Source organism: Callorhinus ursinus, unplaced genomic scaffold, assembly GCF_003265705.2.
Source record: "Callorhinus ursinus isolate GAN/ISIS: 27379988/994484 unplaced genomic scaffold, GSC_fseal_2.0 scaffold7, whole genome shotgun sequence".
In the NCBI taxonomy this organism is placed as follows: domain Eukaryota; kingdom Metazoa; phylum Chordata; class Mammalia; order Carnivora; family Otariidae; genus Callorhinus; species Callorhinus ursinus.
The window spans coordinates 54097370-54110982 of NW_027397069.1; the positions used below are offsets into that span (position 1 = coordinate 54097370).

Below are 13613 nucleotides of genomic sequence, written 5' to 3' on the forward strand. Positions count from 1 at the left end.
CATTTTAGGCCCAGTAATTTTTGTTGTAGGGAATTGTCCTCTGTGTTGTAGGGTATTTAGCAGCATCCCTGACCTCTCTACCCACTAGATGCTGGTAGTACCCACCCCCAGTTGTGACAACCAAAAATGTCCCTAGATACTGCCAAATGTCTCATAGGGGGCAAAATCACCCCTGGCTGGGCACCAGTGACTTATATCACTTTTTTGCCGAAAACTCTGTGATGGTTCCTCCTTTCACTAATGCAAATGCTGAAGTCCAGGTGCTTATTAATAGCTCATATGGTCCTACCTGACCCCGCCACTCCATTTGACCTTACCTGCTTCTACCTTCTTCTTCCTTATGCTGAACCAGACACAATGGCTTCCTTCTAAAACTACTTTTATCTCTTAGGGGCTTTGTTCTGTTTTCTCTGCCCAGAACACTCTTCCAGATTTTTACATGGCTAATTCATTCAGTTACTTCAAGTCTGCTCAGATTTCATTTTGCCAGTAAGTCCTATCCTGGTCACTCTATTTTATACTGCAACCTGTCCCACTCCCACAATACTTCTGATCCCCCTTACCTGTTTTTTTTTCCGTGATACTTATCGACTTGCAACATGCTAAATAATTTACTCTTGTTTTTGTGTTCATTGCCCCATTAGTATGTGTGTCCCACAAAGACATCACTCACATTTTTTTCTTGCCTAAATTACCAATGTTTCTGTCATTTTTTAAATGAGCAGAGAAGGTAAAGTTAGAGCTAGATATGGAAGGATAGATGAGATTTGCATAGTTGTAGATTGAAGGGAGGCAAAGTGAAAAGAAAGATGTCATAAACTAAAGTCCAAGATATGGAAATGCATAGGTTTGTATAAAGATAGGTTTTTAGTATACCAGCCTGGCTGGAGTTAAGAGTTCAGGATTTGGTGTAGGAAAAAAATACATGTAGGAAGACAGGTTGGAACAAGACTGAAGGCCAGGTCAGAGAGTATGGACTATAATCCTATCAGAAATGGGAGTCATTTAAGATTTGTGAGTTGGAGAGTTGATAAAGGTGAAAGTAGTATATTGTGACAGACACTGTGGTTTGGCTTACAAAAATCCATTCCAACCTCCTTCTAATGTCCCTTCCTGTAGGTTAGAGGCTGAAAAGCTATAAATAGTTTCCAGATTCTCTCTAGCTAGGACTCCAGATATTTCATTTCTGCCAATTATATGCACTTGTCTGAGGCTTGAATTCAGAACTGAGTTAAATGGGGAGAAAGGCAGAATATGAGGCATTTATTTGGCTGGAAGCAAGGCATTATAGTTCTAGAGCTAGTATATAAAAAACTGAATTAATTTGGTCTTCTAGTACAGACAAGTCATCTCATACTCCAGCAGGTAAGGATAGTTGAATAGGGTGTTTAATAGTAACTATAATCTTTCTAAAGCAATAATCATTTAGTTGTAATTTAGGCTTATCTGTACCTAAATAAGTGTGTTTTCTAATATACTTACCAAGCATGTATATGTTTATATACAAAATCTGCTATTCCATTTTTTTAAGTTTATTTATTTATGTAATCGCTATCCCCAACATGGGGCTTGAACTCACAACCGTGAGATCAAGAGTTGCATGTTTTTCCAACTGAGCCAGCCAGGCACCCCCAAAATTTGCTGTCCTTAAGAATAGTAAAATTTGTTTTTCCTGAATATAGCAGGATTTGCCTTTAAGTTAGCACTTAACATTTTAATAATATTCTGTTTCCTTAAGAGAAGGTATTATTAGCCATTTGTTAAACCTCCATAGTAATCTTTTAAGTCTAAAAGGTTAAGGGCTCTATTTTAATAGAGGGATTCCTAATTTTGAGATAAAATCCTATACCCTTTGGGCTTTCCTGTATATCCTCGCAGCTCCAGTGAGGTTCAGCGGGAATAAATCTGTCATTTTAGGAATTCCTTTCCTGCAGTGTAACCCCTATTTAAAAATGTATATCTAGGATTAGGGTTCAGTTTAGGGCTAGAATAATGGTTAAGGTTAGGGACTGTGTGGGGGTATGTGCCTATTATCCTACGGTTCAGAGACCTCTCCAGAGGGATAACTTTAGGGTTAGGGTTAGGGTTAAGCATATATCCTCACACTGTCCCTAACCCTAACTATTCTGTCCCTAAACCGAACCCTAATCTTAGATCTGAGGGACAAAAAGGTTTGGTATATGTATACAATGGAATATTACTCAGCCATAAAAGTGAATGAAATCTTGCCATGTGCAACAACATGGATGGAGCTAGAGAGTATTGTGCTAAGTGAAGTAAGTAGAGAAGGACGAATGCCATATGCCTTCACTCATACGTGGAATTTAAGAAACAAAACAAATGAGCGAATGAAAATGGAAAAGAACAGAGAGGCAAACCAAGAAACAGATAATTATAGAGAACACACTGATGGTTACCAGAGGAGAGGTGGATGGGGGGATGGGTTAAATAGGTGATGGAGATTAGGAGTTCACATGTTGTAATGAGCACTGGATGTTGTATGGAAGTGTTGAATCACTATATTTTACACCAGAATCTAATATTACACTGTATGTTAACCAACTGGAATTAAAATAAAAACTTTAAAAAACATATAATTTCTAAAACTGAAAGCCACAGATACTTTCCTTAACTGGGACTTAATATATTAGGTGTTTGTCTCCCTTGAAAAGATCTTCAGCTATTAAAATTGTCCTGGTCATGTTCGCAAGAATTTTGTACCTAAATGCAATATATGGTTGATCTTCAGATTCTGGATCCAGTTTTTTCCCCATTTCTACTTCACAGTTTGTGTTCTTTCTACAGCTTATTTCCCTCCACCCCTATCCATAATATGGAAAAGGGAATTAATTCCTGACCCTATTGTGTTGTTGTTTTTTTTAAGATTTTATTTATTTATTTGAGAGACCGTGAGAGCATGCGCGCACAAGGAGGACAAGGGGCAGAGGGAGAGGGAGAAGCAGACTTGCCCTGAGCAGGGAGCCAGACGCATTGTGAGGCTCAATCCCAGGACCCTGAGATCATGACCTGAGCCGAAGGCAGACACTTAATTGACTGAGCCACCCAGGCGCCCCCCACATTGTGTTTAAACCAAAAATTCCTTTGAGTTTCCCTTCTTTTTTAATGCATCAGTAAATGCACATTAACACAAAGAAATAAATACCTAATATTGTGGCTCATTGTTTATATTGTTATGTAGCTAATCTCATCATTGATTTAAGATTTATATTGCATTGTATAACAAAAACTGCTTCATGTTGTTCTATACTAAATCATATGTACTTAGTGTATTTAATAAATTCTTTTCATATTCTGTAAAATTTCTTAATTAATTATGGTATAAAAATTCTTACTCTAACCGGTATCAAAAGAATTGCTTACATCTTATGGAAAAAATGTTCAATGTTCATTTTGTAGGTTATTGAAGACAATGGTGTTCGAAGAGTTGTTGTGGTTCCTCAGGCACCAGAGTTTCATCCGGGCAGTCACACAGTCATACACCGTTCCCCACATCCTCCTCCTCTGCCTGGTTTCATTCCTGTCCCAACCATGATGCCCCCTCCACCACGCCATATGTACTCACCAGTGACTGGAGCTGGAGACATGGCAACACAGTATTTGCCACAGTATCAATCTTCACAAGTATATGGAGATGTAGGTAAGACATCTAAAAATATTCCTGTCTTATGGAGTTCTTCTTTACTTGGATGTAATAGATGCTTTCCTCCTCTTATATAAAAGAAATGACAAAACAATAACAATATCACCATCATGTTCTCTTACCCAAGCATTATGTTAAGTATTTCATCCTCATGATTACCCCTTAAGGCAAAAAAGTAAACAGAAAATCAAAGAGGGAAAATAACTTATATTGTGCAGCAATATTTAGTGGGGACATGTTCAAACAAGAACTTTTCTTCTCTGTTCTGCCAGCTAGACTCTGAGGAACATTTTCAGCCAGGAATAATCATACTGCTGTTAAATCCTTAAGGTTGTGATGCCAGTTACCAAAGTTGCTAGGTTCTGTAAAGGACTGAGGTGGGAGGTGGGGGAGGAAACAAGACATAACCTTGGCCCCCAGGGAGTTAATAAATTATTGGGAAGAATAGACAACCACACATACACAAAATAGTAATCTTATTCTTTCCTATGTGGTTAAATACCATCTCTATACTGACAGCTCTCAGATTTGTATCTCCAGCCAAAACCTCACCTCTGACCTTCAGACTTAGATTTCTGTCTTCTTGATAACCACTTAAATGCCTCGTGCATATCAGTTACATTGTTTCTAAAACATAAATCTCAATTATGTAACCTGCTTTTCTCTGTCATCTTCATCTTGATAGATGGTACCACTGTCTACTCAGTTTGCTTAAGTGAAAACCACATGATCAGATTTATTCTTCCTTCTTTAACCCCTACATCAGTTGATTTCATTTTTATGTTCAGAAGTTTCTAAATTTTATCTGCTTTTTTCCACTGCTCCTCAAATCTTGTCCCCTATCGGCTCTTGTCAGGATAACTACAGCAGGAGCTGCCTTCCAGTTAGTTTTCTGCTGTCGTTCTTGCCCCAGCCATCCAGGCTTAGCCTGAGTAATCATTTAAAATATAAATCACACCATTCTCAGATTTAAAAGATTTCAGTAACTTTCATTGCATTTAGAATATAATCCTGAACCTTCTACTAGACCAGGATTTCTCCACGTCTGCACTCTTGATATTTGGGAATGGATGAGTGTTTGTGCGTTGTAGGATATTCAGGAGAAGCCATCCCCTACCAGATGCCAGTAGCATACAGCTCCTACCCACCGTCCCCTATCCTCACCCAGTTGTGACAACTAAAAATATCTCCAGACGTTGCCGAATGACCCGTAGGGGCCCAAATTGACCCTGCTTGCAACCCACTGGCCTTAACAAGGCCCTTCCCTGTGGCCTCTGACTGCTTTGTCCCACTTGTCCCACCCCACTTCCCTTCAGTTTTTCAAAACCTCCAAGTTCTTTTTGCCTCAGTGCCCTGCACATGATGTTCTCTCTGCCAGGAATACTCTTTTCCCTTTTCCGTGGAAGGCTCCTTTTTTTTTTCCCCTTTAGATTTCAGCTTTCAGAGAGCCCGTCTGTGGCCTTACCTTATTAGTCTCTCACACTGAAACCGGTTTCTTTCACAGAACTTAACACAATTTGATTTTTTTTAATTCGTATGTCTTTCTCCCTTATTTGACTGTACACCCCTGACAACTAAATCTGTCTTACCTATCACTTGCGCTTAGCAGTAGCTTTCATTAATGTTTAGTAAACTTAAAGAATAACTCTAAATACAGAATTTTAACTATACAGCACAGCCTATAAGTAGTAAATATATATTATGTCATATATCATATATATTTTTCAAACTTCTGTTGGCCAAGTAACACATTGATTCTGTAGGTCTGGGTGGGGTTTGGGTTTCTGCATCTCTGACACTCCCAGATGAGGCTCATGCAGTGGTCCAGTGAAAACTTGAGTAACAAGAGTTTATACTACAAATCAGTCTCACCCTTCCATTTTCTTTACTGCTAATTATGACTTATTTTTAAAAAGGTGTTTGAGAAAATTATAAGAAAAAACTAGATGTTATAACTATTGCTATTTCACATTGTTAAAACCCATTGTTATTCAGAGGGGATATTAGAATACATGCATATGATTCACAATGTTGTGAGGGAAAGTGAAAAATACAAATCCACAAGAGGTACAAATCTAAAAACTAGCTATCCAGTGACGGAAGACAAGAGTCATCATACTGTGTTTGAGTTTATAAGCCGAAGTATCTACCACTAGATCCTAATAATTGACAGTAGTTTTATAACTAGTAGCAGCTTTCATGAAAAGGAAATTCTAGCTTTTTCATATAAATATATGCACAGTATGTGTACTTGATATAAATATTCATACAATATGTTGTCTTTTATGTCTAGCTTTTTTTTCATTTGGGCTATTTTTTTAAGGCTTAGTTCAAAAATGTAGCATGATCAGTACTCCATTCCTTCTTATGGCTGAAAAATATTACATTATATGAGTATAATTTTGTTTATCCATTTATTAATTGATGGACATTTGAGTTGTTTCCATTTTTATCCATTATGGATAATAAATAATGTTGCTTTGACAGTTGTAAACAAGTTTTTATGTAAACATGTTTTCACTTCTCCTGAGATATACCTAAGAGTAGAATTGCTGGCTCATATAATAATTCTATGTTTAACTTCTTGAGAAGGTGTAAAAACTGTTTTCCCCGATGACTGCACCATTTTACATTCCCACCAGCAATGTGTGAGGGTTCTAATTTCTCCATATACTTGCTAAAACTTGATATTGTCTTTTGATTCTAGCCATCCTGGTGAATGTGAACATGTGTCTCATTGTGGTTTTGATGTGCTTGTTTCTCATTACTGATGTTGAACACCTTTTCATTTGCTTTATTAGCTATTTGTATATCTTCTTTGGAGAGATGTATATTCAGATCCTGTACCCACTTTTTTAGTTGGGTTATTTGTCTTTTTATTGTTGAGTTGTAAGAGCTTTGATAAATTATGGATTCAAGTCCCTTAGCAGATATATGATATACAGATATTTTCTCTTACATTGTCTTTTTATTTTCTCAGTGTTATCCTTTAATGCAAAAAAGAAAAATTTGGTGAAATCTGATTTTTCTTTGATAGCTTATGCTTTTGGTATCCTAAGAAACTATTATCTAAACCAAAGTCATATATATTTACACCTGTGTTTCTTTCTATGTACTTAATAGTTTTACCTTCTACATTTAGGTGTTTGATTTATTTTAATTTTTGTATATGATGTGAGATAGGTGTCCAAACTCATTCTTTTATACGTAGATACCCAAATTCCTGTGTTTTTTATTCTAATGTTATTGTACATATCCTTATTATACTAATTTCAAGAATATTGTACTAATTTTCTTAAAACACTGATAAGTTAAAACTATACTGAGATTTTTGAGCCTTTTTAAAAAATATTTCTCATTACAGATTTTAAATTTAAAATAAAAATAAACTCTGGGACAGGTAATGATATTTATGAAGTTGATTGATTTTATTAAGTGCTGTGTGACTTTTATTAGAATAAATACATTCTTCTAAATCACAGCCTTGAGTTTGTGATAACCAGAGATGCAGTGTTTTGTGCCTAGACTCTGTTCTTAGTAAGCAGTCCTAATTTCTTTTTATTAACTCCTATAACTTTATTTTTCAGCGATTATTTGGTTTGTTTTTTGTTTTTGTTTTTTGTGGGGGGTTTTGTTGTTTTTTTTTTTTTGAGTCATAAGGGAATTTAGGCAGGTGGTGGTTTTCTGTTTACCTACTTTATATGTTTGAAGTTGAAAGAGATGCTAAAAGTGATGATTACAAAAGAATAAAAGAAAAAGAACTGTACACAGTTCAATTCAGTTCTTACCCCACCTCTGATTTTCATAACATACCACCAAGCTGCTTCTGTGGAGGTTAATAGTTAATTGAAAAAAGATGAAGAAAAGAAATGTCTCTGTAAATTTATTTGATATATTTAATTATAATCAAAAAGCTTGGTTCTGTCAGTAAATGCAGAAACAAATAGCTTTGTTGTGCAGAATTATTCTTTGAAATATTTTATAATAGTTTTTATATAATGTAATGATAGATTTATTTCCTGTTCCTTTCTCATATCGTAAATATATTTGGAGTAAATGCTGTTTTAAAATGTTTTTGTTTCTTCCTAGATGCTCACTCTACACATGGAAGGTCCAACTTTAGAGATGAAAGATCTAGTAAAACATATGAACGTTTGCAGAAAAAATTAAAGGATCGCCAAGGAACACAGAAAGATAAAATGAGCAGTCCACCGTCATCGCCCCAGAAATGCCCTTCTCCCATAAATGAACATAATGGGCTTATAAAAGGGCAAAATGCTAGTGGTGTAAACGTAGGATCAGCAAAGAATAAGTCAGGGAAAGGGAAAGGTGGCGCACAAATTGATACAGAAATGGAAGGTAACTAAAACCCTCAACTATTCTTGTTAGTACTTTTCATTGTTACTTAATCAACTATAAGTATATTCTTTCAGTTATTTCACCATACCCAGATAAACTGTTTTTAATAACACTTTCTAAATGCGAGAAGTTTTAGAACCTAAATTGTTACTAGGGTACTTCTTTTTACAATTTGGGAAAGCTCAATTAGTACTTTCACCTAAATTGCCAATTTTATTAGCTAAGAGAAATTTCTCTTTGAAGGGAAACCCTGGTAAAGTTCATCCAGATTCATTTTCCTCTCTTTTTGGGCCCTTTGACAAGGCTGTGCTGGTTTTTATCGAAAGTCTTTATTTCTACCAACTTCTTTATATAAGAGTGCCTGAAAGCAACTCATTATGTCATTCACCAATCTATATACTCTATAGGAATGATGTTCTTCATTACTTTCTTCAGAAGTTCTTTTCTCTTAAAATCCCCTTATTTCCCTTGGACCTTTCTCCTAACCTGTGACTTGCACCATATGAACTCTGAGCACTGCTTCCTTTTCTTTATAATTTCCATTCCCCACCAATACATTTTAATGTTTTATTTTTTTTTTAAAGATTTTATTTATTTATTCGAGAGAGAAAGAATGAGAGACAGAGAGCACGAGAAGGAAGAGGGTCAGAGGGAGAAGCAGACTCCCTGCTGAGCAGGGAGCCTGATGTGGGACTCGATCCAGGGACTCCAGGATCATGACCTGAGCTGAAGGCAGTCGCTTAACCAACTGAGCCACCCAGGCGCCCCATTTTAATGTTTTAACAGCTTCATGGTTTGTACATTAACATTTATGTTAACAAAAATGTTCACCCATATTTTTGAGACCTGATCAATCTTTTTCAGTACTGATGTTTCACAAGAATTAAGCTAAAGTTACAAATATATCAGTTCGGATATAAGTTATGGTCAAGTCAATTACATTTTTATTTTGGAAACCACAGTTAAGGCCTGCCAAGACACATATACTCGAGTGCCTGGGTGGCTCAGTCAGTTGAGCATGCGACTCTTGGTTTTGGCTCATGTCGTGACTTTGGGGTTGTGGGATCAAGTCCCATGTCTGGCTCCACACTCAGCGAGGAGTCTGCTTGAGATTCCCTCTGCCCCTTCTCCCCTACCCTGTGCGTGCACTCTCTCTCCCTTTCTCAAATAAATAAGTAAATCTTAAAAAAAAAAAAAAAAGACGCAGTTAACTTATTAACCGTTAAGAGGTATGAGATTGGGAAATGAGAATTCCAGAGAGTGTTTTTTACAGCTATGAATAAAAATATACTTTCTATAAGAAAAACTTAGTGACTGGTTCAGATATATATAGTGGCATTATAATTAGGGATCACAGTTGAAATGGAAATAGAAACTGAAGCAGAAGAATCCTGAAGAGCTACAAACTGCTGAATATGAACTAAAGTAAAAACTAGGAAATAAAAATCTCAGATTACCAACATAGTTTCAGAAGATATATTGTGGAGAGAGAGGGATGATTATATTTAAGTTCATTTTTAAAAATTTTTTTTTTTTTTGAAGAAAAAGACGAAGAAACTAAAGCTTTTGAAGCACTTCTTTCCAACATTGTCAAACCAGTGGTAAGTATTGCGTGTGTTTTCTTGACTTTTTTTTTTTTTTTAAAGATTTTTTTATTTGTTTGACAGATAGAGACACAGCGAGAGAGGGAACACAGCAGGGGGAGTGGAAGAGGGAGAAGTTGACTCCCCACTGAGCAGGGAGCCTGATGCGGGGCTCCATCCCAGGACCCTGGGATTATGACCTCAGCCAAAGGCAGATGCTTAACAACTGAGCCACCCAAGCGCCCCTTTCTTGATATTTATATTAAGTATTACTCATTAGGATTTTGATATATTTTAATTCAGGACGTGCTTAAAAGTTAACTATTATTAGGGGCACCGGGCTGGCTCAGTCAGAAGAGCACGTGACTCTTGATCTTGTGGTCGTGAATTCAAGCCCCACACTGGGTGTAGAGATTACTTAAATTAAAACAAAACTATAAGAATGTGATACCAGTAATGGATCAGTGTAGATCTAACATAAAAAAGATTTGTTAATCAGTGAAGCAAAATATTCAATCAAGAATTCATTTTTTAAACTAGGATTTAATATATACTAAATGACATTGAAAATCATTGGAAGAGACAAAGATGTAATAAATAATGTGTGTATGACTGATTATCAGTTTTTTAAAAATCCATCTATATGATTTCCATAAAAAATACATTCAGTTAACTCCAGATGCAGCAAGAGTTAAACTATAGAAGAGGTTTATATTCCCCAACCCTTTATAAGTATCCATGTAATGGAAGAAATAAGATCAGCAAAAGATGTGGCAGCAAATCTGGCTACATAAAATTTTCTGCTTATTTTTTAAATAGCCTAAATAAAGGCTATCATCTTAATAGGAAAAATATATGCATCAGACTTGACAAAAGATTAATTTTAAGTGCTCATACAAATTGAACTTTTTAAACCCATTAAGACCCCAAAGTATTTTTTACTAGCAGTCAGAATTAAACTTCTCTGAAACTATGAGGTCCCATTTCTTAATAAAAAGCTACACAAACAAAAACGTTTTTTGCAGCACTGATATTAATAAAAATAAAACAAAAGAATTCATAAATTAGGATATTTTTACTGGACAGAATATTTTAACCACTTAAAAATATGATTTTGAACACCAAAAACATGCAAAGATGCTTTTGTAGGGAAAAGCACTAGTGATCAAACTATTTAGACACTGTGATTACAGTCTTATAAAGGAAAGACTTTAGAAAAAGGAAAAAAACTAGAAGGAAAAACCGAAATGTCACAGTTGTTCAGATTAGTCATTTCTCTTTTCTCTGCTGATTACAATCTTATAAAGGAAAGACTTTAGAAAAAGGAAAAAAAACTAGAAGGAAAGACCGAAATGTCACAGTTATTCAGATTAGTCATTTCTCTTTCTCTGCTTTAAGAGCTATAACTTCACTCCATTTTAAAAGTAAGCTAATTGGGCGCCTGGGTGGCTCAGTTGGTTAAGTGACTGCCTTCAGCTCAGGTCATGATCCTGGAGTCCCAGGATCAAGTCCTACATCGGGCTCCCTGCTCAGCAGGGACTCTGCTTCTTCCTCTGACCCTTCCCTCTCTCGTGCTCTCTCACTCTCTCTCTCATTCTTTCTCAAATAAATAAATAAAATCTTAGAAAAATAAAATAAATAAAAATAAACTAATAGATGTGCCAGTGATTAAGATTGAATTTTTATTTTATTATATGTGAACTCTTTTATGGTAAAATATGTAAGTAATACATGAATATAGTGAGTAGAAATAAATTCCTTTTACCCACTCCTGTGATTTGGTCATACCTAACAGTTTAGGTTTCCAGTTTCACTTCATTTGTATGAGTTCGTCCATCAGACTATATTTTTTCTATTGTCTTTTTATGAAAAAGGGATCATACGTACCCTATTGTTCTGTGGCAGGGTTTTTTTCACTGTGCTGTGCCTTAGCAATCTATGTCATTACTTTATTCTTTCAAGAGCTTCATAGTTATTCATTCAGTCAGTCAAAGTATTGCCATCATGACAACCAATCAAAATATTTATTGATATCCTATTATATACCAGTAAATAGAAAGCAAATATACAAACAAAATCAGATGTGATAGTATAAAGAGCTTTTACAGAAATAGGGTAATGTGATGCATTCCTGAAGAGAGGGGAATTACATTAAATAGAGCAATTAGGAAAACCTTCTCTGAGCCTTGAAGAGTTAGAAAAGTTGGAAGGAATGAGACAGGGAAACCAGGAATAATCCTGGCAAGTTCGCCAGATAGAAAGAACCATCCTCCGGGCGCCTGGGTGGCTCAGTCGTTAAGCATCTGCTTTTGGCTCAGGTCATGATCTCAGGGTCCTGGGATCGGGCCCTGCATCAGGCTCCCTGCTCCACAGGAAGCCTGCTTCTCCCTCTCCCGCTCCCCCTGCTTGTGTTCCCTCTCTGGCTGTATCTCTCTCTGTCAAATAAATAAATAAAATCTTAAAAAAAAAAAAAAAGTATTCTACCATTGTTAATTTCTTAGTTTTGACAAAAATACATTATTATGTAAGATGTTAACAATAGAGGAAGCTGGGCAACAGATATATAAGCACTCTGTATGCTTATTATCTTCCCAACTTTTCTGTAAATTTATTCCAAAATAAAAGCCTTTTAAAAATACTATATTTGGTTAGTTATGGTAAATAAATCATCTCACTCAGCCACTCACTTTTGTAGGTGAGACCTGAGACCCTAAAGGTTTGAGAGTTCAGTATCACCAAGCAAATTAGTGGCAGGTATTTTGCCTTCCTACTTAAGGTCATCTCTACCACCTATACTTTGCATGATGTAGTCAATACCCACAAAGCCTGATAAAGTAAGCTTTCAAAAAGTAGATGCCAGTTAATGCTTTTGGCTGACCTACCTTCAGAGTATTGTTTACTTACTTATTCTCACAGTTTAACAGTTAGGATAATCTCATAAAATCAAGATACTCGAAAAGTTGTACATATATGTATGTTAACAGTATGTTTGTTTAAAAAAAAAAAAAACTTGCACAGTTACAGGTTAATAGCCAGATGGACACTGATTAAAACAATCATTTTTAAGCCCACTGTAAATGAAACATAGTACTAAGACTTTTTTAAGGTAGTATGACAGTAAGTAAAATATATTTCTGTGATTTAACAGAAGCAGAATATATACAGTAATAGCCTTCTAAATTTATCCAGGCTTTGAGAACTTTGAAAAGGGGAAAATGTCATGCTTGTGTGGAGATCACTTATTCTGTCTAATTCAAGATAGATATTACTAGCTTTTTAATCATCCAGTCTGTTGGATGAAAAGTGATATCTTGTTTTAATTTACATTTTTTTAATTATGAATGCATTTATACATCATTTCTTGCATTATCCATTTATATTTATATTTCTTTGGTCAGTCCATGACCTTTGCTCATCTTTATCTTTTTCTTATTGTAAGACACTTTGTAAATTGAGGCAATGAACCTTTTCAATACGGTACAAGTGGACTTTTTTCCATTCTTTTTTGACTGTACGTGGTGTTTGCACTGATAGTTTTGAATGGCCCCTAATGGTCTTTAGATTTTTTATTGAACCCATCTGCCCTTTTAAAACAGACTATATCTTGTCTGCAAATGGACAGGTTTCTATTTGTAAGCCATTTTTTGTAAGTAGATACAGATATATTTTATTTAATCTTGAAACCTCATTAGATTTTCACTGTTCATTATACACATTACAGTTGTTTCAAAGAGTTTTAAATATTATGTTTTTGCAGGCCTCAGACATCCAGGCAAGGACAGTAGTACTTACCTGGTCACCTCCTTCCAGCTTCATTAATGGCGAAACAAATGAGACTACTGTACCAGAGCTCTATAGTTACGAAATTCTGGTCTCAAGTACTGGAAAAGATGGGAAATACAAAAGTGTTTATGTGTAAGTATTTGTTAGGTTTTACTCCTCCCATTATGTAAGTCAGTGGTTTATCATAAAGAGTTTAATACTAATTTTGTTCTGTTTTTCCCTCTCAT

General features: G+C 35.5%; 1 protein-coding gene across 6 annotated transcripts in view; it reads left to right on the forward strand.

The window, feature by feature from the left end:
* The window catches only part of FNDC3A (fibronectin type III domain containing 3A), a 156088-nt gene that overhangs the window by 97090 nt on the left and 45385 nt on the right, over positions 1-13613 (forward strand). For all 6 annotated transcript variants that reach the window (XM_073894571.1, XM_073894573.1, XM_025874921.2 and 3 more), the window contains 4 exons: positions 3418-3658; positions 7751-8020; positions 9563-9621; positions 13361-13518. In XM_073894571.1, the coding sequence (XP_073750672.1) occupies positions 3418-3658; positions 7751-8020; positions 9563-9621; positions 13361-13518 (728 nt within the window). The remainder of the gene's footprint in view (positions 1-3417; positions 3659-7750; positions 8021-9562; positions 9622-13360; positions 13519-13613) is intronic.